We start from the raw sequence: 20,886 nt of genomic DNA on the forward strand, positions 1-20,886 counted from the left end.
GGCTCCTTTGAGCTTTTGGCTAGGATACTTGCTGTAGTTTTTTGGTTTATGAGGCAGTAGAGCATGATACTTTGTTCTGAGTTTTTGGGGTGTCAGTGTAGTTATTTCATTTCCTTGAGCAAGCCCCACATAGTTGGGGTGAAACACCAGGAAACTATCCTTGAATGTGGCCTGAGAACCCACAAATGAATTCTTCTTAGGGTGACAATTCTGACCACAGAAGCCTGAGCTTGTACATTAGACTTTTTCTACTTTGCTTCTTTGCCATGGTTTGCTTGCTTTTTTTGGGATTACATGTGGAGAACATCAGACAGCTGGGGGTAATAAAATTACTTGACAGGATATTAAGTATGGAAGCATTAGTCCCTTATAATTGATATAATTTTCAATGATTAGTAAAAGAAAGGGAGAGAGACAGAGATTTCCCACACTTGTTAATAATGATTTTAAACATTCTGTAAAAGGTTAATTCATCAGAAGGGAATGTTTTATTCTTGCCCTGAAATTACATGAACATTTTCCTCAAGTTCTCAAGTGCCATTAATCAAACGCAAAGTGCTTCGCCTCTCTTCAGCTGAGAAATGGAGCTGTTTGGGGCCATCTCATGATGTGATTAATAACAGCACCAAAAAAGCCTATATTATATTTTGCTTTAATTATTATATTTCTGTTATCATAAGCCCATAGTTCTCCAAGTGTGACAGGAGACGCCTTAAACTGCTGTAAACAGTTGTCATGAGAAAAAAAAGTGCTCTGACCCATCTGAATAGGACCATTTTTTTTTACACAAAAGTCATAGATATGAGAGCTAAAGCTACTTTACCTATTTATTCATTTCTATCCCATCTTTCATTAGACAGTCCCAAGGCAGATAACAAGGGTATAAAAATATTTAGAAAAATTTCCAATAAACTCAAACAATATGAAGTAATAATCAGAGAAAGAAAGAAAAAACAAAACAAAGAAAACATCAATGCACCAGCATCAGCAGTGTAGGAATAGCTCACAAGCCAAAATATTGCCAGATCAAGTGTGCCTTGAGTACCTTTTCAAAAAGACAGAGGAGACTCCTGAACACTGAGGCAGGGAGTTGCACATTCAGGGGACTGACACCCAGAAAGCTCTGTCCTGCATGCCTTGTTCAGTGATAGCACATGAAGCAGTCTCCCCTCAAAACCTTAACCAATCAATCCAATTGTGTTTTTTTTCCTTTGAAAGGGAGAGCTCTCCCACATCCAGCCATATCACAACTTGCTTATAAAACTTCCCCCAATTTCAAAAGAGGTTTGTCATCCCAGGGATGGGGGCCGAATTCAAGAAATTCTCACTCATTCTCTTTTCTTCTCTCAGTTTTTTCTCACCCTTTGAGTTACTTCAGGGCAAGGACCAGTCTTCTCACTCTTGCTAAAGTGCCAAATGCACTGATGGCACAATAATAAAGATGTTCTGTTTTTTTCAGGGTGGGCAAGAAGGAAGAAAGACAACAGACAGAGATAAAAGAAAGGAATAAGTTCTAAAATGAAGCTAAAAAGGCACAACAAAGGTGCATTTACCGCCAATTTAAGTTATGTGGTGAATCCTCAAAGGGACATTTCAGAATCTGGTCTCAAATATGGTTAGGGAATATATTACCCTGAAAGTAAATTACATGAAAGCGAATTGCAGGCCAAAATTACCCTCCTCCTATTTATTTTGGTGAAATGTTCCTATGACCAGACCAACCTGCAGAAAATAAAATATGCCCTCCTCTAGAATTCACTATCCATAGGTGAGAGAAACAATAGAAGGGAGATGACATACAAGGACATAGGGATATCAGACAGCGATCCAGCCTGTTTGTCACCACTCTGTTCCATGTAAAAATCATGAGGACTCACTATTTAAGATCCATGTTTGTGTGTCATAATGTCAGACTGAATGTGTGTGTATATGACTGATGGATGGTGAAGGGGGAGAGCAGTCTGTGTCTGCGAGATAGATGGATAAAGAGTATAAATGGACAGTACACAGAGGCAGGCTGAGAATGGTAAAAGTACTAGAGAGATCCCTGCATTTTAAATGTTAAAGTGGTGTTTGCGTATTGACATTGAGAGATGTGGTTATGGGGGCATGGTCCTGATGTGGCTCCGGGACTGTCATGAAGAAAGTCTGCACTTCAAAATTTTGCTACTACACCACTGCCAACACTACAATATCTCCACACAGCAAGAAGGTGCAGAATAGCCTCAGGCGTGTTCTAAACTCCTTTTGGTTAGATTCCAGGTTTAACTGCATTCCACCACAGGAGAGGGAACTTGCCTCTAGGGAACAAAAATGCATCAAAATCTCAAGAGAACTCCATGTACTTTTTGGGAAACCTAGTAACACAGAACAAGGAAGAAGGTGTGAACACTTAAAATATGGTATTTAATACTTAAAGCTTTGAATTTTTCAAAAGGATTGTGTGTGAAATACATTGCAATATTAAACGCACTTCTTCATTAGATTATTACTGTTTTGCTTTAATATAAGCTGTTCAGTTTGGGAATGATTCAGTGAACTTTAAGAATGTTTATATATTTAGCAACTCATTTGACATCAATAGGCCTTCAATGTTCTGATTGGATCATGCCCTGTGTATGTACTTTTACACGCCAATTCTAATGCTTCGTGCATCAATAAATGTTCAGTTGTAGCAGTGCACCAGCCACTGGGGCTCTCACAGCACAACCCTATGCATGTCAACTGAGAGAAAAGTCTCAATGTACAAGTACAGTATCCTACTGCGAAATCAAAAAATAATGTTTGCGAAGAAAGAAACAATATTTTATTGTGGAAAGACTGGCTCTTTTTCACTTCTTTAAAATGTTATTTTGTACAGGCTAAACAACTGTATCATTATTTTCCAATATTTTTTATAAACTGATTTAATTCCAACTCTACACTGATAATTCTGTTCAAGTGCAAGCCCCAAAACAAATTTTAGCATGTTGTCAAAATGAGAGACTAAGAGTGTCGATAAAAATGACACTAAAATAAATGTAAATTTAGATTGCTGTCACAAGTGGCTGCTTGCTTTTGTGAAGATGTTAGGTTGCTATAGAGTTTTCCATAGCAACCTTGCATCTTATTATATAAATAATCCCCTCGGCGTTCTTGAAGCCTACTAAGAAAACAGGATTAAATCTATTCTCATATGTAATGATCCCACATTAAACCTTATCAGGATGAAAAACCAGAAAACATAATAAACTGTAATCTAGATAATGGCTTTTTTGGCAGTTCAAAGGCATCAAAGCACTACAGACATTTCCATACAGTTTGTAGTTAGCCAGTCATTTTTCCAAAGCCCTTATTAAGAATGTCTCACTGAAAATTTATTCCCTTTAAAAAAAGGTTTAAAAAAACAAAAGTTAATAAACCTTTCATTTTTGTGAGGAACTGAAGCATGACAATGTCCTTTAATAAACTGACGTCAGGGGAACCTTGCTAGACAATATAGGAACTTTACTGACCAGATGTTTCATGCTTAACCCTAAATGTTTAAACCAAGTGCTCAGTGATGGCATGGTTTGTGGCATAGTTCTCCACAGAAAGTACCTCATGTTTAAGGATGCACATACCTATTTTTTCACATGACATAAGGTGATTCACAACTGACATTTAGCTGCTTTCTTCATACCGGGAGTAGTCCTACTTGGAAAGTAGTCCTCCTGAATGTCAGGCGCTAGTAGCCCACAGATCCATCACAGCATGATCTGAGTCACTTTCCCATTCTGGAAATAGCTGCTGCTGATATCCCTGAGCTCCTGTGTGATTCATTAGGCAGCTTCTGTGAGTTCACAATTCCCATGAGTGGAGCAAAGTGATCAAAAGCTGACAAACAGAGCCCTTCTTGCTTCACTGAACAAGTTTTGACTTTTGAAAGCGGAACGGAGAAATGAAACGTACCACCTGAAGCAACCATATTATTTAAGAGCTTGTATTAGTACCTGACCATTCATTAGGATTCGCTAGTGTGTCTAAGTTGCCATACTGGAAAAACGACAAACTTTTCATGGAATGATACCAGGTTTTTGCCAGTTGATCAGCAGAAGCACAATCAAGATTTTTCTTTTTTAAGGGACAATGGCTCTAATTAGGCTAGGCCTTTATTTGTTGGTAGAATTTGAGATGATAGAGTCCTATGGGGAAACAGTATAGTCGCCTTAGAGTTATCAGAATATATTGCTTGCTGATCAAGTTTCAAAAAGACTTTTGCTGTTTACTGTTTATTGCTGTTTTTACTGTGCTTTAACATTTCTGCTGCTATTTTATTATTTTATCATTCATTGCTTTTTATTTTTTTTACTGATGCTAATGCTGTGTACTGTTTTATGATTCTTTGTTGTTTATTGCTGATGTTTTTTATTCATGCTATGTTGTTTTTGTATCTATATATTTTGTTTAATATTGTCTGTTGCTCCTGACTGGCTATTTTATGTGTAGTGTTATTGTTCTATTTTATTACTATTTCAATGGTTTCCAAACTGGTGGGTCATGACCCACCAGGGGAACTGGAAACAAGGCATTCCTCCTTAAGGGGAGTGGCCCTGCTCTGATGGTAGGACAGTGCTGCAGAGATTGCAGCGCCGCCGCCGCCAAGAGGCTTATTTATTGGAGCGGAGCTGGCCTCCTGAAGAGTCCTGGAGGATTTCAGACCCCTCCTCTGAGGCTTCTGTAAACGGTCCTTATCTAACAGTAGATACTTCCATTTTGGAGCTAAAGGGAAGTAGCTGCTGATCAGAGATAAGGACTGTTTTACAGAAGCCTCAGGGGACATCGAAAGGGGCTACAAGCCTCCAGAACCTTGCAGGAGGCCAGCTCAACCCCCAGTGTAAGAAATAAACCCCTTGGCAGCAGCAACACTGTGATTGTTACAGCACCATTGCTGCCCCCCTCCCTGCCTCTACAAATACGTACCTGGTTCCCAACTCCCCTATAGGAGTTTGGGAACCACTGGTCTATTATATGTTAGCAGCCCATATCAGTGGAGGAAAGGTGGGACAGAAATATTAGATAAGCAAGTAAGGCTGCAATCCTATCCCAACTTACCTGGGAATAAGCTTCACTGACTATAATGGGACTTACTTTTGAGTAGACATACATAGGACTGGCCTCTAAGATCCCAATTCTATCTAATTTTCCAGTGCCGGTGCAGTCATGCCAATGGGGTGTGTGCTACATCCTGTGGTGGGGAGGCAGTCATGGAGCCCTCCTCAAGGTAAGGGAACATTTGTGTCCTTACCTTGTGGCTGAACTGCAGCTGCACCAGTGCTGGAAAGTTGGATAAGATTGGGCCCTATGTCTCTTAGCTGAATCAGCAATGAATGTACATTCTTTTCTCCAACTGCTGAAAGGGGAAATGCCTTCCATAGCTTGCAAATGCACCTCTTCATTTTGGCTGACTAAAGTTTTGGTAGACTACAGCAGAAAAGAATTTGCTTACTACGTTTTATCATCTCATGTTTACTGCTGCAATATCATGCTCCCTAATGCACCAATTTTGAAAGAAAATACAATATGGAACATATGCACTAGCACAGAAAAGGAAGCTAAACAACAGGGGAAAAGGAGGACGTGGGAATCTACCGACTGGCCAGATAGATATCAGATCCTGGAAGATATTATTAAATAAAATGTCTTGGTGCGCTCAGAAAATAACAGGACCATTTCCAGGAACCATCATTACTTTGTCAAGATCAAGTCATCTCTTCTCCTTCTTTGATAGAGTGACTAGTCTGGCTGACTGTGAGTACACAGAGCATACCTAGATTTTAGTGAGGCATTTGAAAAATATCCCATGATATTCTTGTGGTTAAAATGGTAAAATGTGGGCTAGATTACACTACCTCTATGTTCGTTCAAAGCTGGCTGAACGACGATTCCCAACAAACTATAGCTGTAGATCAACCAGGAGGGAGGTGTTGATTGGAGTGTCATAGGGATCTGTCTTGGGCCCTGAGATGTTCAACATTTTTATACAGGTTGAGTCTCATTATTTGCAAGGGTTCTGATCCCAGAACTCATGTGGGTGGCAAAAACTGCATTAAAGCAAATCTATTTAAAAAACAATGTCCCTTTGCTTAGTGATTTAAAAACAGCCTTGCTGACCTTTGTCAGCAATGCCTTTGTCATCAAGCAGACAATGGGTCTCTCTCCAGGTACTTAGAAAGGCTTCACTTGGAGGCAGAAATCCCTCTTTTCGGCAGGAGCCACAGCATAGGGGGGAAGAACGGAGGAGGTGATAATCATTGCCATTTAGCATTCTTTCACATGCTCAGGGGAAAGGGGGGTTGCTTGCCTTGGAGTGAAGCTGTTCTAAGTGACTGGAGAGAGAATGACTGATGACTGATGGATTGACAGCCAGCTGCCCTCTCTTGCATTAACAAGGCTATTCTTAAACGACTTTTTCCCTTTAATTTAAAGGAGCCTTCTCATTGCATTGAGATAAAACTGCAAAAAAAAAAAAAATCTGTGGATAATTAGGTTACACCTAAAAATGATTTGGGGGGGGGCAGTTTGTGGATGGCATGATGCTTGGGAGGATAGCTATTACCCAGGGATGTGCTCAAGAGATGTGTACCCATCCCTGCTAATACCACAGAAGACTGAATCAGTATTCAAAATTATCTTGACAGACTGGTTCATTGGGTCCTATGGAGGCCCACGCTGCCATGGCATTCTGCTGTGCCTAGAAACATTGAGGAGTGATGTGTTTCTTTAATGTGGCATGACAAAGAATGCCAGCAGAGAAAGGAGGGCTTTGCTGATCTCTGTATGAGGAGAGGATGGGGACAGGACAGGAAGTGAGACTTAAGAAAGATGAGGAAGAGAACAAGGAGAAACAGGATAGAGAGAGGAGGTATGGAGGAAAACGGAAAGATATGTTTCTGTTCTGTCTTGTCCTTTTTTTAAAATTTGGCAAGAGTTATGTTTTGTAGTGTTGAAAGTGGTGGATGGATCACTTTCTAAGTACAAGGAGGGGTAGAAATAAGGGGGCAGGTTGGGATTAACTGTAACATTTTAAACTTATTTTGAAAATTGAATAAAACGTACATTAAAAAGGGAATTGCATGAGCAGGTACTCACCAAAGGAGAGATAAGCTAAGCAGAGAACAAATGGAGAGAGGGGGCTATTGATTCCTGTTTCCTTGCATGTTTGTTCATAATCCCTTCTGCACATCTCTGAGAGAATGCTCAACAGTCAGAACCTACACATGTGACTTATCAAGTGATGTATATAAGAAAAGCCACTTTCAGTTTTTTTTGTTATACTTTTCACTTGAAAAGTAGCATGTTCAGGAAGGGACTCAGCATGTTGAAGGAATACATGTGGGGTGGCACCAGCAGGTGGCACTCTTGAGGTTCAAGCATTCAGTGACATGCCAGTGTTGTGCAATGTACTGCACATTGCAGATATGCAACAAAATGTGCACAGACAGAGCCTGTTGCAGTAATGCTGCCCCTGCCATATGCGCAGCTGAAGGCGCAGAGTATAAAAAGAGGCTCTAGCCAGAATCTATACTTAACAAGATGAGTAAATTATGGAACAATAGTGTAGATACATAGGATTCTGCTTATGTCAAAACATCTGACAGAAATCAAGTGAACACATACCTAGTCATGGTCTTATAAGGTCCTTCATTTTGTGGTCCATTGTTACGAAAGACATTTTTTCCCTTTTATACACAGCCTGCAAAAGCCTTCAACTCACTGGAGCTGTAATAGGGAACCTCTGCGTGCCACTGCCGCATTAGGAGCATAAAAATACCACCCTTCCATTACATGGGAAATTACAAATATGTCCTAGGGGTAAAAATCTTTCCAGCTAGCTGCATGCACACAGCTGCACTTCAATGATTTTTAAAATCACTGCAGTCTCTTACTTCCAGGTCTGTGCTATCAGTACCAGTAGGAAGGGGAGTTAGAACCTGCAAGATGGTATTTGATCTAAAGATATTACAAAGAGAATGGGTTTTTCTCTCTTGAATGACTAGACTTTAATTTTCATATTTTTATTAAATGTAGCCATTGGCCCATTCATTTAAAAAGCCTCTTTTGGTTTTACTTTAGAAAATACGTTTCTGTTTTTCATTCTATTTATTCCAGCAAGTGTAATGCAAATAAGGTAGCATTTGAGTTGAATGTTGGTGTTGCTACAGTCACACTTTTAGATGTGTCCTAAGTCAATGGCAATTAAAAAAAAAATACCATTAATGGAATATTTTCTTTTTCTTTTTTTTAGCAAGGGGAGAGTAACTGGCCCACCTCACCCCAGCACTGTCTATTCTAGTGGCTGTCTGCTGGTATTCCTTGGCATCTTTTTAGATTGTGAGCCCTTTTGGGACAGGGAGCCATTTAGTTATTTGATTTTTCTCTGTAAACCGCTTTGTGAATGTTCAGTTGAAAAGCGGTATATAAATACTGTCAATTAATTAATTAATTAATTAATCAATTAATTAATTATTCATTCATTCATTCATTCATTCTGGGAACTTCTGGGAATTTTCTTCCTCAGGGAACTTACTGACTTGTAAGCCCTACCTACTCTGTAAGTGAAACACCCTAAGGGCGCAATCCTAACCCCTTATGTCAGTGCTTTCCAGCACTGACAAAAGGGCAATGCAGCTCTGAGATAAGGGAACAAACATTCCCTGACTTTGAGGAGGCCTCTGTGAGTGACACCCAACTGCAGGATGCAGTGCATGTCCCATTGGGACCCCTATGCCAGTGCTGGAAAGCACTGACATAAGGGGTTAGGATTGCGCCCTAATTCTCCAAGTTGTACTGTCGCTACTCCTTAGTTGTCCATCTGGCAATGTCTTACAAGGCTCTCATGTGCTGTAGCTAAATCCAGATCAAATAGTTAAGAATCCTTCTATAAATCAGTAATGAAAATAGGTAAATCCAGAAAGAATTTCCCCCACATTAGATTTTCCCCCTAGACTAGTATATCCAAAGTAGCCTGTTACTATTACTATTTTTTTCTTTCTAAATAAACATAATATTAGTTTGTATCTGGTATCCTTTACGTATTATACATCCATTGTAATGGTCAGATCGGATATCACAAACAAGATTAATATTTCTTATTATTAATATTTATATATACTGCTTTTCAATAAAATTTCACAAAGTGGTTTATACAGCTTCAGAAAGGGGCACTGGGAAGGCAGGCTGGCCGAAGGGTGTAATGCCTAGTGGCCAACATGTGCACATCCCTTTTTTCTCTCTGCTTTTCCTTTACTGGACCAACAGCTGAAAATATGAAAAGGAGGAGATGAAGTGGTCCACTGTGGGACTCACTTGTTACGTATAGATCTTGTTTCAGTGAGCTGAAACTTAGCCACAGTCTTTTGCCACAGTAGAATTTTTGAACCTCCCTCTGCAGGTGTTAGAAGTAACCTATCTCTGAATGCCAGGTACAAGGTAGGGCCAACAGTATACAAGTTTCTTGGTGTCTTGCGCGCTCCCTGACACATCAGGTGGACCACTGTTCGATACAAGAAGCTGGACTAGATGGCCTTGGCCTGATCCAGCAGGGCTCTTCTTATGTTCTTTCTATTCCTGCTAGCACAAAACTCAGTTTTCTAGCCCCAGTTCCCTTAGGGTAAACCTCCTGATTTCCCTATGTATTTCTTCCCTTCCTGGCTTGCACCATCACATCCCTCCTTCCCCCTTTGTTTTCTTGTCTTTCTTCTTTTACCTAGGAACTACTTACATGTAAGGCATAATTGTATGAATGATGAGTGAATACATAGCATCACTTTCTATTTTTGATTCCCCCGTCTTGCTATTGTATTTATTCTCACAACAAAAGTACTTTGTTCTTAGACCTTTACCTCTCTCGTTCTTATATGCCAATCCATTGAGCTATGCCATTAGCTACTTTTCTCTGTGTGCATGTTATGCATGTTCAAAAAAGCACACCCAGTAAACATGGTCCAGTGTAGTAGCTAGAGTCTCTCTCTCTCTCTCTCTCTCTCTCTCTCTCTCTCTCTCTCTCTCTCACACACACACACACACACACACACACACACCCTTTCTTATACGGCTGTTATAAGGCTAAGGCTGCAATCCTATACACATTTTCCTGGAAATAAGTTCAATGAACACAACAGGGCTTACATCTGAGTAGACATGCACAGGATTGTGCTGTAAATTTCCTTAGAGAAATGACAAAATGCAAACAGAAAAATAGAGAAAAAATGACTGCAGGAGTAACCTGAGTGTCAATATAGGACTACATATTAATTTGAAAATAGTATTAATCCAGTAAGAATAAACTTGCCTGGATGCCTTTAAGAGGGGATTGGACAAATTTCTGGAGGAAAAGTTCATTACGGGTTACAAGTCATAGTAGGTATGTGCAAGCTCTTGGTTTTAGAGGCAGGCTGCCTCTGATTGCCAAATGCAGGGGAGTGCACAGGGATGCAGGTTGTGTCTGTTGTCTTGTGTGCTCCCTGGGGCATTTGGTGGGCACTCTGAGATACAGGAAGCTGAACTAGATGGGACTTTGGCCTGATCCAGTGGGGCTCTTTTTATGTTCTTAGAATAGCTCATGGTTGTTCATTATATTCCTTACCACAAAAACAGTCTAGAAATTTGCTATGTGGCCAGAATACTGCCTTCTGTGTTTTGCCTGAAGGGAAGCTATCAGAGTGGTTCAACTGTTAATAAACTGTTGAACATCTAAATCAGAACAGTTAACTTAAGCAGAAATTAAAGCTCACTTCTACAAACCTTAAGCCAGTACCTAAAGGTTTTTCCTCCCTTCATCATGTGTTCATCGTTAACACGCTTTTCAAACACGCTAACACTTTTCTTAACAATTATCTATAAACCTCCATTCCAGGGCAGCTGTACAGTATTTTCTGATTTTCATTGAATATAGGAAAGTATGCACAAGCATGTTTTCTCACTACAGAAGAATTAATCGGATTATGGAATTGCAGGTCAAACATAAGCCAAACCTATCTATTAAGATAATGGTTTTCACTTTACAGTTTTCAATTACTTTGGTGCATTTGTCTGATGACTGCATTGCACTGCTCTAAGTTCTTTTATGTTTTCACCTTCAGCAAAATGGAATCCTGAACACATCTCAGTTCTTGATGGGAAGCACAGAAATAAGTTTCAGCTAAGTATATTTTATTATTGAAAGACAGAAGGCTCAATATACTGGTAAATCTCTTACAAGCCAATAAAGAAATAATACACTAAGGCCGCAATCCTAACCAACTTTCCAGCTCCAAGGTAAGGGCAATGAAACTCCAAGGTGAGGGAACAAACATTGCCTTACCTTGAGGAGCACGACTGCCCCCCAACAGCAGAATGCAGCATATGCCCCACTGGCACAGCTATGCCAGTGCTGGAAAGTTGGTTAGGATTGCGCCCTAAGTCCCGAACAAATGTACTGGTTCCGTTCTGCAGGTCTGGTCGGAAGTTGGAACATACATACCTCAAAAAAGCCAGCCCTTGCTGGCCCAGCACTATTGTACCTGCACAAAAGCACCATAAAGGACTGGGTAAGAGGGACTTTTTCAAGTGGGTGCTCCTCTTTTATTTAGCAAGGGGAGAGTAATTGGCCCTCCTCACCCCAGCAGTGTCTTTTCTAGTGGCTGTCTGCTGGTTCTTTTGCATCTTTTTAGATTGTGAGCCCTTTTGAGACAGGCAGTCATTAGTTATTTGATTTTTCTCTGTAAACTTTGTGAACTTTTTGTTGAAAAGTGGTATATTTGTTGAAAAGTGGTATATAAATACTGTTGTTATAATAATAATAATAATAATAATAATAATAATAATAATAATAATAATAATAATAATGTGCCTGCACAAACGTGCTGACACAACCATCTGTAACTCTGATGTTCGTAACTAGGATGTCCATAACTCAGGGAGCCAATGAAGTGCAAGTGTACAGGAACCTAAGGAAGAAGAATGAAGACATTTTCCTTTCAAATAGCTGCTCATAATAATTATTAATAGTATAAATAAATGGACTGGCCCAAGATCCATTTTCTAGTTTGCACATCTGTGAATGTGCAACTGCAATCATACACAGGAAATTAAAGGATCATTTTCAGAAAGCTGTCCCTTTTATCTGTTTATTTCTAGATTTTTACCAATGGGCATAAGCACTGGGCCAAAAAATGCCAACAATCTGTACTTTTGCAGAGTGAGATTGTGATGAATCCAGTAAGTTTTCACTGGGCAACAGGACCCTCATAAAAGCAGTGACATACAGTAACCACAGTAAAAGTAATACATCACTAAATAGTTGAAGATAATCATCCGCAGTTTGAACAGATTCCTTTGGCATTGTAAGCAACAGCAGGTGTGTAATGGTGAGCTTAGCAGCTTTACCTGATTCATCAACTCTCAGTTTTTTGTTACTGGGATTGTCAGTACTGTCGTCATCAGACATTTCCATTTCTTCTTCTCGCCGGATCCCCATGAGCTGTTCACTGTGAGCATTCCTGAGTTCCTGAAAATGACAAAAACCAAACCCTCACTTGGTTAGTCTTGATTTATAAACAGCTGCATTGATTTCAGAAGAACAATTCATTAATTAAGAGCAGGAAGAGGAAGAGGAAGGTTTTGCTGTTTGTAAACACTTTTAATGGTTTATATTGAAATATAAGTACAGATAAGTGGTTTCTGATAATAACTTTTAGGGCACAATCCTAACCAGGTCTACTCAGAAGTAAGTCCTATTTCATTCAATGGGGCTTACTCTCAGGAAAGTGTGATGAGGATTGCAGCCTTAGTTTTGTAGCTTTATGTCTTAACGTTTCAATACTGTTGAAAGCTGATTTATTTTCATTTCAAGAAGATATTAATTGTTACCACAAACAATGATACATTTAGAAGTTTTAGATACATAAGCCTACACACCAAATACATTTTAATATTTGGAGAGATAATGAGAAAAAAATTATTTTGATAGGTTTCTGCTACAAAAGTATTGGGCAAAAACCATTCCCAAATAGGAGCCGAAATAACTTGGAAGATGGGGCCCTGAATAGAAGAGGGACTGTGAATGGTTATACCGGATATATCTGCTTGAATTGTGGCTGGTGGACTTTAATTCAAGCATGCCTGAGGGGGGGGGGGAAGACCTCTATGCCAATTCTCCCACTGAGGTTTCCTATGCAGCATGTATGCATTTATGTATGGGTGCAAGTCAGTTGTCAATAATCAGCTTGGTTGCCTATGTAGCCAATCTGAAATTATAATTTATTTCAGTTCTTTAGTCAAACCACCCTAAATGTGGATGAGTGTGCGAAGAAATGGAAACTTTTTACTTTCAAGTAAAATTGACCAGTGCAGTTCAGGTGTAGCTCAGCACGAAGGCTGCAAATTCTGCTAAAAAAAAAAAAAAAAAAGTCTTAGCATACTGTGGGGCAGCTATCACATTTGGTGTCAGATATCATAGCTTCATTTCTTAGTTTTATTTGTGAATGTATATGTGCGCATGCATGTATATGCACAAAAATTTAGTTGTGCATAAGCTGGAACTTTTGTGCAACTGGAAAGTTTGCATTCACTTCTGACAATTAAATCTATTTCCTTACTACTTTTGAACATTCACCACACTGAGGAAGCAGGATTCAATCTTACACCTAATGCATATCTCAAGATAAGTCCTTACTAGCCGGATTATACTGTGCCACAAGGAGAAAGACGGAGCGTGAAACCTCCGTGTAAAGTCGTGCATTTCGGAAATAAATGTGGGGGCTGAACAGCCAATCGTTAAGAGAAATCACTGGAAGGAAGGCAGCCAGGCAATGCAATCAGCAAATGTGTGGGCTTTAGAAAAGCTCTGATCGTTTTTGTTCTCACAGAAAAGCAGAGTGTAATGGCTGCCTTTCTTAACAGTAGCACGGAGGGAATCTATTTTATCCTAATAATACTGTCAGGTGAAACACAAGGATGCAGCACAGTGATTAGTGTAGAGCTTTTGAGTCTGCAGACAGCTAATTTTTCTATCGACAAAGAGTTCAATTCCCACAGAGGTGGTTTGAAATCTTTGAAACATGGAAAGAAGTCACTTCCAAGGAATAAATGCTACTGAAAGAACATGGTATTTATTCCTTGCAATTAATGAGAGACTGAAAATATTCCTCTGAGAGATGCACCCGGAGTTCATCAATAAATCTAATCCATTATAATAAAGGTGCATGCAGCCCTTAATCACTGCAAAGGCACTGAAGTTGATTAATGCATGTTTTACATGAGAATTGTTGGAAATTCAAGAATATTCCTCACATTTTTCAACTGTGAGGGTAGGGGGAGGTGCTTTAATGAACTGTATCTGTCTCCTAAGATCTGTAAACGTTTTCAGTGCAATACACCTGTGGGTGCAATCTTATCCACACTTACCTGGGAGTAAGCCCCTTTGACTATAATGGGACTTACTTCTGAGTAGACACACCTAGGACTGGGCTCTGTGCATCTCAAAGAGATTTTGCAAGCACCTCCACAGTAACGTTCATCATAGCTAAGCTACACATATTCTTAGAAAATGAGTTTGACACTTGCAGGGCACTAGATCTGATAAAAATAGCCTAGGTTCAAAGAACTACTTAGCTAATTCCATATGCCCAAGAAGGATCTGGACTAGAGAAAATATAAGGCACCTTATACTACAGCGGATAATTGAGCCACCTATGTCAGTGCTGTCTACTCTGCACTACTCTCATGAACAGAATCTTTCCCAGCCCGAAGATTCCTTAAATGGAGATTGTGCGCAATAATTTAACTACCATGTGTTGGCATCCTTCAGTCTCGGAAGACTATGGTGTCACGCTCTGAATGGTGGTTCTGGAACAGAGTGTCCTCTCCAGTGCGCGAAGCCTGGGTAAAGTAGGTATGGAGGATAGGCTGTTACCCATGCAGCAAATCCCCCCTCTCCACATCGCTGAAATGGTCCAATGGAAAGGCAGAGGCCAATACGGTTGGTTCCAGCGGCGTCGCAGGAGTTGCCAGAACGTGACTGTGTTCAGCCATGAACTGCCTCAGGGACTCTGGCTCCGGATTTTGCCTCGAGGTTGACTCCTGAAGCCTTTTCCATAACTGGATGTAACCACAAGGCAGTGGAGGTTTGGGATCAGAGTTTTCCTTCTCTCAGATGAGCTGCCTTCCCAGGCTGATGAGTCCCATCTACCCGGTGGCTGTTTAGTCGCCTCTTACGACAAGTACAGCCAAACTGAGGGCCTATTCTTATCCCCATCCCCCAGGGGAGTAACTACCATAATATTGTGCCATTGAGCTATTAACCCTCTCCTTATAATGGTGTCATGTCCAGGAATTAATAATCTGAGGCTGCCTTGTACTGAGTGAGACAATTGATTTGGGTAGGCCAATACTGTCTCCTCAATTAGGCAGCAGCGTCTCCAAGGTCTTAGCTAAGGGTCTGTATCAGCCATTTTCAACCAATGTGCCGTGGCACACTGGTGTGCTGCAAATTGTCTGCAGGTGTGCCGTGAGAGTCGTGGAGAGGGTCATTTGCTAATAAGGCCAATGGGGATGTGAGCCTCCCACCAACAGCACGGTGTGCCTTGTCAAATGTCAAAAAACTGATGGTGTGCCTTGACAATTTTAGTACTTTGTCAGTGTGCCATGAGACGAAAAAGGCTGAAAATCACTGGTCTGTATAATCCTTACTGAAATCTTTAAATGAGAGATGCTAGAGCAGCAATTTTCAAATACTGTGCTGTGGTACACTGGTGTGCTGCGAACAGTCCGCAAGTGTGTCGAGGGACTTTGGAGGAGGGTGTGTGTGCCCCCCCGCTGGCAGTGTGGCGTGCCTTGTCAATTGTCAAAAAACTGATGGTGTGCCTTGACAATTTTAGTGTCTTGTCAGTGTGCTGTGAGAAGAAAAGAGTTTGAAAATTGCTGTGCTAGGGACTGAACACAGGTTTTTTTGCTTGTTAGAAGCTCTCCCCAAAGAAAATCTGGAGTTTCCCAGAAAAGTACAGGTGGAGCCTCTTTATTTGCAAAATTTTTATTTGCGAATCTGGCTCAATGTGGGTCCCCAGGACCTGCGTGGAGCCAGACCTGGCCCCACCTGAGCCCTCTGGAGGTGACTAAAGCTATGCTCCAGTCGCCTCTGGAGGTTCTTCTGAGGCTGGTGCAGGCCGTGCACAGCCTCCACAAGTCTCAGAAAGGCCTCCAGAGGTCCTAGAGAGGCACTTCTGGTTTTCGGCCAAAAACTGGAAGGGCCTCTCCAGGGCCTCCCAAGGCCATACTGAGGCCGGTGGAGACTGCGTGCAAGGCTCTGGTCGTGTTCGGGGCTTGGTGGGCCCTGAATTTCTTTGTGATTTCGTTTCACATGAAATTTGGCATTTGCGCAGGTTCCAGGAATCCCTTGTGAAAAACGACACTCCACCTGTAGTCCCTAGGCCAAATGGCACACCATCTTTCCCACGGAAAGACTTTTGAGAAGCAGTTTGTAGCATTGGGATTGGGGTCTGCTATTCAACAAAATTTCACTTTGGAACCCATTTAATGTCAGAAGCCGTCCTAAAAATATAATGTAAGCTACTTTTTAAAAAAAAAAAATTGTGTTTGATGAGTTTAAGACGGATAAACTATTTCATGCAGCCCACATAGCAAAACAAAATGTTGCCAACAATGACTTCCTAGTGATGATTGAGAACAGACAATGTATGGCAGAGTTCGCCTCAATCTGGCTGGGTTATCAGGTGGCAGCTGGTAGGACCTCATTGGAAACGGAGATCTGCTGGATCATATACTGGTATAGTTGGCCTCAACCTTAGGCCATGAACATTTATACTGAGAAGAAAGTAAGGAAAGTATAACAAACAGGATACTGATGGATATATCAGCAAGTCAGGAATAATCAATTGAAACAAAGCTCAGAGACACTGCTTCTCATTAAAAGATTGCACTGTGTAACTGGAAAGCACTTTTGCTCACTTGGGAGGGAGTTCAACAATTTCACCCTCTATTAAGCCTTAAAAACAAGGGACAGGGTGGGCATAGGGGGTCCAGTGCCTTCAGATCAGATTTTCAGAAGGGATGATGCCATAGAAGACTGGGGGAGCTACAACTTATGTGAAAAGAAATGCCTTCCACTCCTCAAGTGAGATCTTTGAATCAAAGCCTTTGGCTCACCTTAACACAGTGGTTCCCAAACTGTTAGCTGTGGCTTCCCAGACAGGGGAGCCATGGAATCCTCATGAAAAACCTGCCACTCTATACAATGTATAGGTTTGTAGCCCTAATGGAGAGCTGTGGCCAATGGCTCAGTAGATCAAGGGAGCTGCCAGCTGAAAAAGTTTGGGACCCACTGCCCATAAGTTTTACTATCCTCTATTGCTTTTATTTTTTTTAAGCAAAAGACAGGAAAGTAATAATTGTTAGTTAAGCAAAGATGTTTTGTAGATTTACATTAATGGAAAACCTTTTTCAGTGCATTTTGCCACATTAAAAATTCAAACGCTAACAAATTAGTTCCCTCTTGAATATCTTCAATGTAGCTAATATGAAAAACATACAAACACACTGTCAAGTTTATGTATCTGTAGCAGATTAGAAAAACAACCAACAACATCTTTCAGATTAACACAATCTTTTGCCTTTTTTGCTACTCCTGTGAACTATTTGTGAGTCAACCACAAAATGCTGCCCTTACTAATAAATTAGACTAACATTATATTGAAAGGGCCCTATTATTATGAGGCAATCTGGTATGCACCATAACAGAAGGGATAATAAAATATTCATTTGGTATTCACATAGATGTTACATCCAGGGCCATTGCTGTTCAATTTAGCATTTGTTAATGGGCACTTAAAATGTTATCCAGTTTATTTAGAACACAGCACAATGTAGTTCTTTTTCAGAATACAAACACTCCTTTGACAAGAATGCTACAAAATAATTAATTAAATTCATCTTACCTTCTAAAAGATTTTTTTGTTGTTAGGCAAGGGAACATTAAGAGGACTGTGATGTTAACAATCAGCTGAAATAGCAGAATGCTCAACAAAGGGATGTGTACTACTTAAATTTTAAAAGGAAAGTAAGATACAAAATAAAGACAATTGTACTTACTTTACAATACAAAAACCTTCATAATGTTTGCATACTGAATTTAAAGCAAAAGGGTGTGTGTGTCACCATTAAATTACTTGTTAAACCAGATTTCTTATCTACTAAAGATATAGCCCCACAAACATGTCTGCAGCCAGAAGTTCATCTGAAGCTTACAGTTCAATCTATCATGGTGTTGAAAAGGTGAGCCATATTTTTAATGAAGTGACTTGCCTCTTCAGCTGTGCACATCACATGCACTACTCTCCATGTGTATCCAAAAAGGTTTCACTGGAACTTTTCCTTAAGCAATGCTAAATTTGGGGCTTATAGGAGAATGAATGACATTCCTTTGGTTCTACCAGCAGATCCACTAATTTTAATGGAACTTGCTTTCAGAAAAAAAAGAAGTGTTTAGGATCAAAATCTTATAGTACAACCCTATACATATTTACTCAGATGTAAGTTCCATTGTATTCTGTGGGGCTTACTCTCAGTTAAGTGTATAATAGCACGGCTTACAGAAATAACAAAATAAAAACATAAGTCTAAAGTCCTATAGAAACTCAGAGTCAAACTTGCCATGGAGCAACATGAAATGGTTGTGTGGAGCAGTACCACTGGAGGGGCAGTAAATGGACAAGCCCCCAGCCTGTCTACCACCCTCTCCAGCCTGCCACTCCAATGGGGGTCTCCAACCATCTTCAGAGTTGCTTTCAGCAAGTCAGAAGAGAATTGTTGCGGCTACAAACCACTTTTCCCTGCCCATGTGGTACTTACGAAGCACCATGTGGGCATGGAGAGGCAATCTGGAACTTACACCCTTCCTTTCCTTTTCCTTTGATTTACTTACCAAGAACAATGGTGTGCACCTTCTCATCCGTGCCACTTCTCTTTCCAAGGAACAGAAGCAATATATAATGGGCTCTCAGCATGCACTGCCTCTGTTCATTTGAAAAAGAAGCGATGCAGAAAAGGGAGAATGTGCAATGTGCTCTTGGTAAGGGGAATGGAAGGGGATGAGCAGGCTCCAGGTAGCCTGTTCCTTCCTACATGGTGCTTTAAAAGCAACGGGTGTGCAAGGAGAAGAGATCTGGAGCTGTGACAGCTTTGTTATCTTCTCTTTTCTTCCTCCAGCGCTGGAGCAAAAGGGGGGGGGAAGCTGCCACTGCTTGTGCCTGTTCACTTGTTCACTTGCCCCTGCCTGCTCAATTACCTGGTCACCCAACTGCCCACTTGCATGCCTTCTAACCACTCACTTGCTCACTCATCAAATCCCTCACCTAAGGCGGGGCTAGGCAGGGGCAGCATTATGTGGTAGGGATTCAGGTGGCACAGGGGCGCAGGATGCCACTGTACACACTTACCTGAGTTTGTTGCTTCTAAAAGCCATGCAATTTCAGCCACAGTAGACGGAACCATATGGACTAGTTTATTCATGCATATGCAATCACTGATTTCTCTACACATGATGACTGCCGGATGAATGTGTGAATCAGTGCCACAGCTTTTTGCAAGTTCTGTGTGCAGTGTTTGCTCTGTAATGTCACAGAACATTACAGTCATCAAGGGATGAACCTGTATAAGAAAACACAACCTCAACTTGGCTTGCCTAACTGGGCTCTTCTTGCCAACAGCAGCTCTATCACATTCCAATCCACATATGAAGCATGGCTTCAGAAGAGATTTATCATGGATGTTCAAAACTTCAGATGCCCAATAGACACAGGTAAAAAAAAGGATTGATAAACTCTTGATGTAAGAATATTTGGAAGTGCAGGAATGGCACAGAGCTGGACCCAGTATGGGTGCAAAGTTAGATCCCGCACCCAGAGACAGCCCACAAAAAATGCTCTATTCATCCAAGGTGTATAGTGTGAGAAATTCTTTGTCCGAAGCAATACAATCCATACACGATATCAATCCTCAATAGATTACAACGCAATCCAGACTACCACTGCACTACAATCAGAAAGCAGGAAATAACCTACTGAGGTTAGCCACTTACACATTTAGGTCAAAGGAATCTAGGTAACTATATACAAACTCTCGGAGTTAAGTATTGTCTTTAAGAAACTCTAAACGGTCTCTCACTCTCAGTTTCTCATCATGCACACATACAGGACAGGACCCAGGTGATCCTGCTTACGACTGACCCTACCCTCACACAGACAGTTGACCAGTTGCAGACCTACCATTTAGGTCCAATGGGGCAAAAGCCCCAGGCCACTAGGATCCCATGGAAGCCTCTCTGAGGCTCCTAATGGGGAAACTGTGCTTTCGGTTTCCCGGGGAACATCGGGGAACCTCAGAGAGGTTTCCCCGACATGATCCTGGATTGCGTGAGGCTCCGTGAGCCTCAGGTGAGTTGGGGGGCTGGATTTTTGCCAGGGGGCGGCGACAGCCCACGGGGGGGCCATTGTGGACCTCTGCCCTGGGCGCGGGGCTGGGGAAGCCCACTGCTGCAATTGACTCTGTTCCCCCCTCCCCCACTGTTTCTGCCACTTCTATCCTGCTGGCTGTCAAGTATAACCTGCAATCATAGTAACAGGCCAATGCAGATAGTTGGGCATATGAACAGCTTGGTGCTGTGGCTGGCAGCCAGGCTTTGGGGAAGGTGTGGTCAAGGTAGCAAAGCTGATCTAATGATAGTGAAGATTCAGTGAGCAGAGCTGGCCGCTATGGCTCCTCCCCATTCCCTCACTGCCTATCCTTCTCCTTTGCTATCTCCACTATGCCTGTCACTGCTCAAGTCACTGACCCAAGTGAGTGAGGCAGCCAGTCAGACTCCTCCTCACCTCA

At 41.2% G+C, this 20,886-nt stretch overlaps 1 protein-coding gene across 1 annotated transcript in view; it reads right to left on the minus strand.

Moving 5' to 3' along the window:
- The window catches only part of ENOX1 (ecto-NOX disulfide-thiol exchanger 1), a 136,770-nt gene that overhangs the window by 37,353 nt on the left and 78,531 nt on the right, over positions 1–20,886 (minus strand). The window contains exon 8 of the mRNA XM_066620142.1: positions 12,388–12,508. Coding sequence (XP_066476239.1) covers positions 12,388–12,508 — 121 coding nt within the window. The remainder of the gene's footprint in view (positions 1–12,387; positions 12,509–20,886) is intronic.

This window comes from Tiliqua scincoides, chromosome 3 (genome assembly GCF_035046505.1).
Source record: "Tiliqua scincoides isolate rTilSci1 chromosome 3, rTilSci1.hap2, whole genome shotgun sequence".
In the NCBI taxonomy this organism is placed as follows: Eukaryota; Metazoa; Chordata; class Lepidosauria; order Squamata; family Scincidae; genus Tiliqua; species Tiliqua scincoides.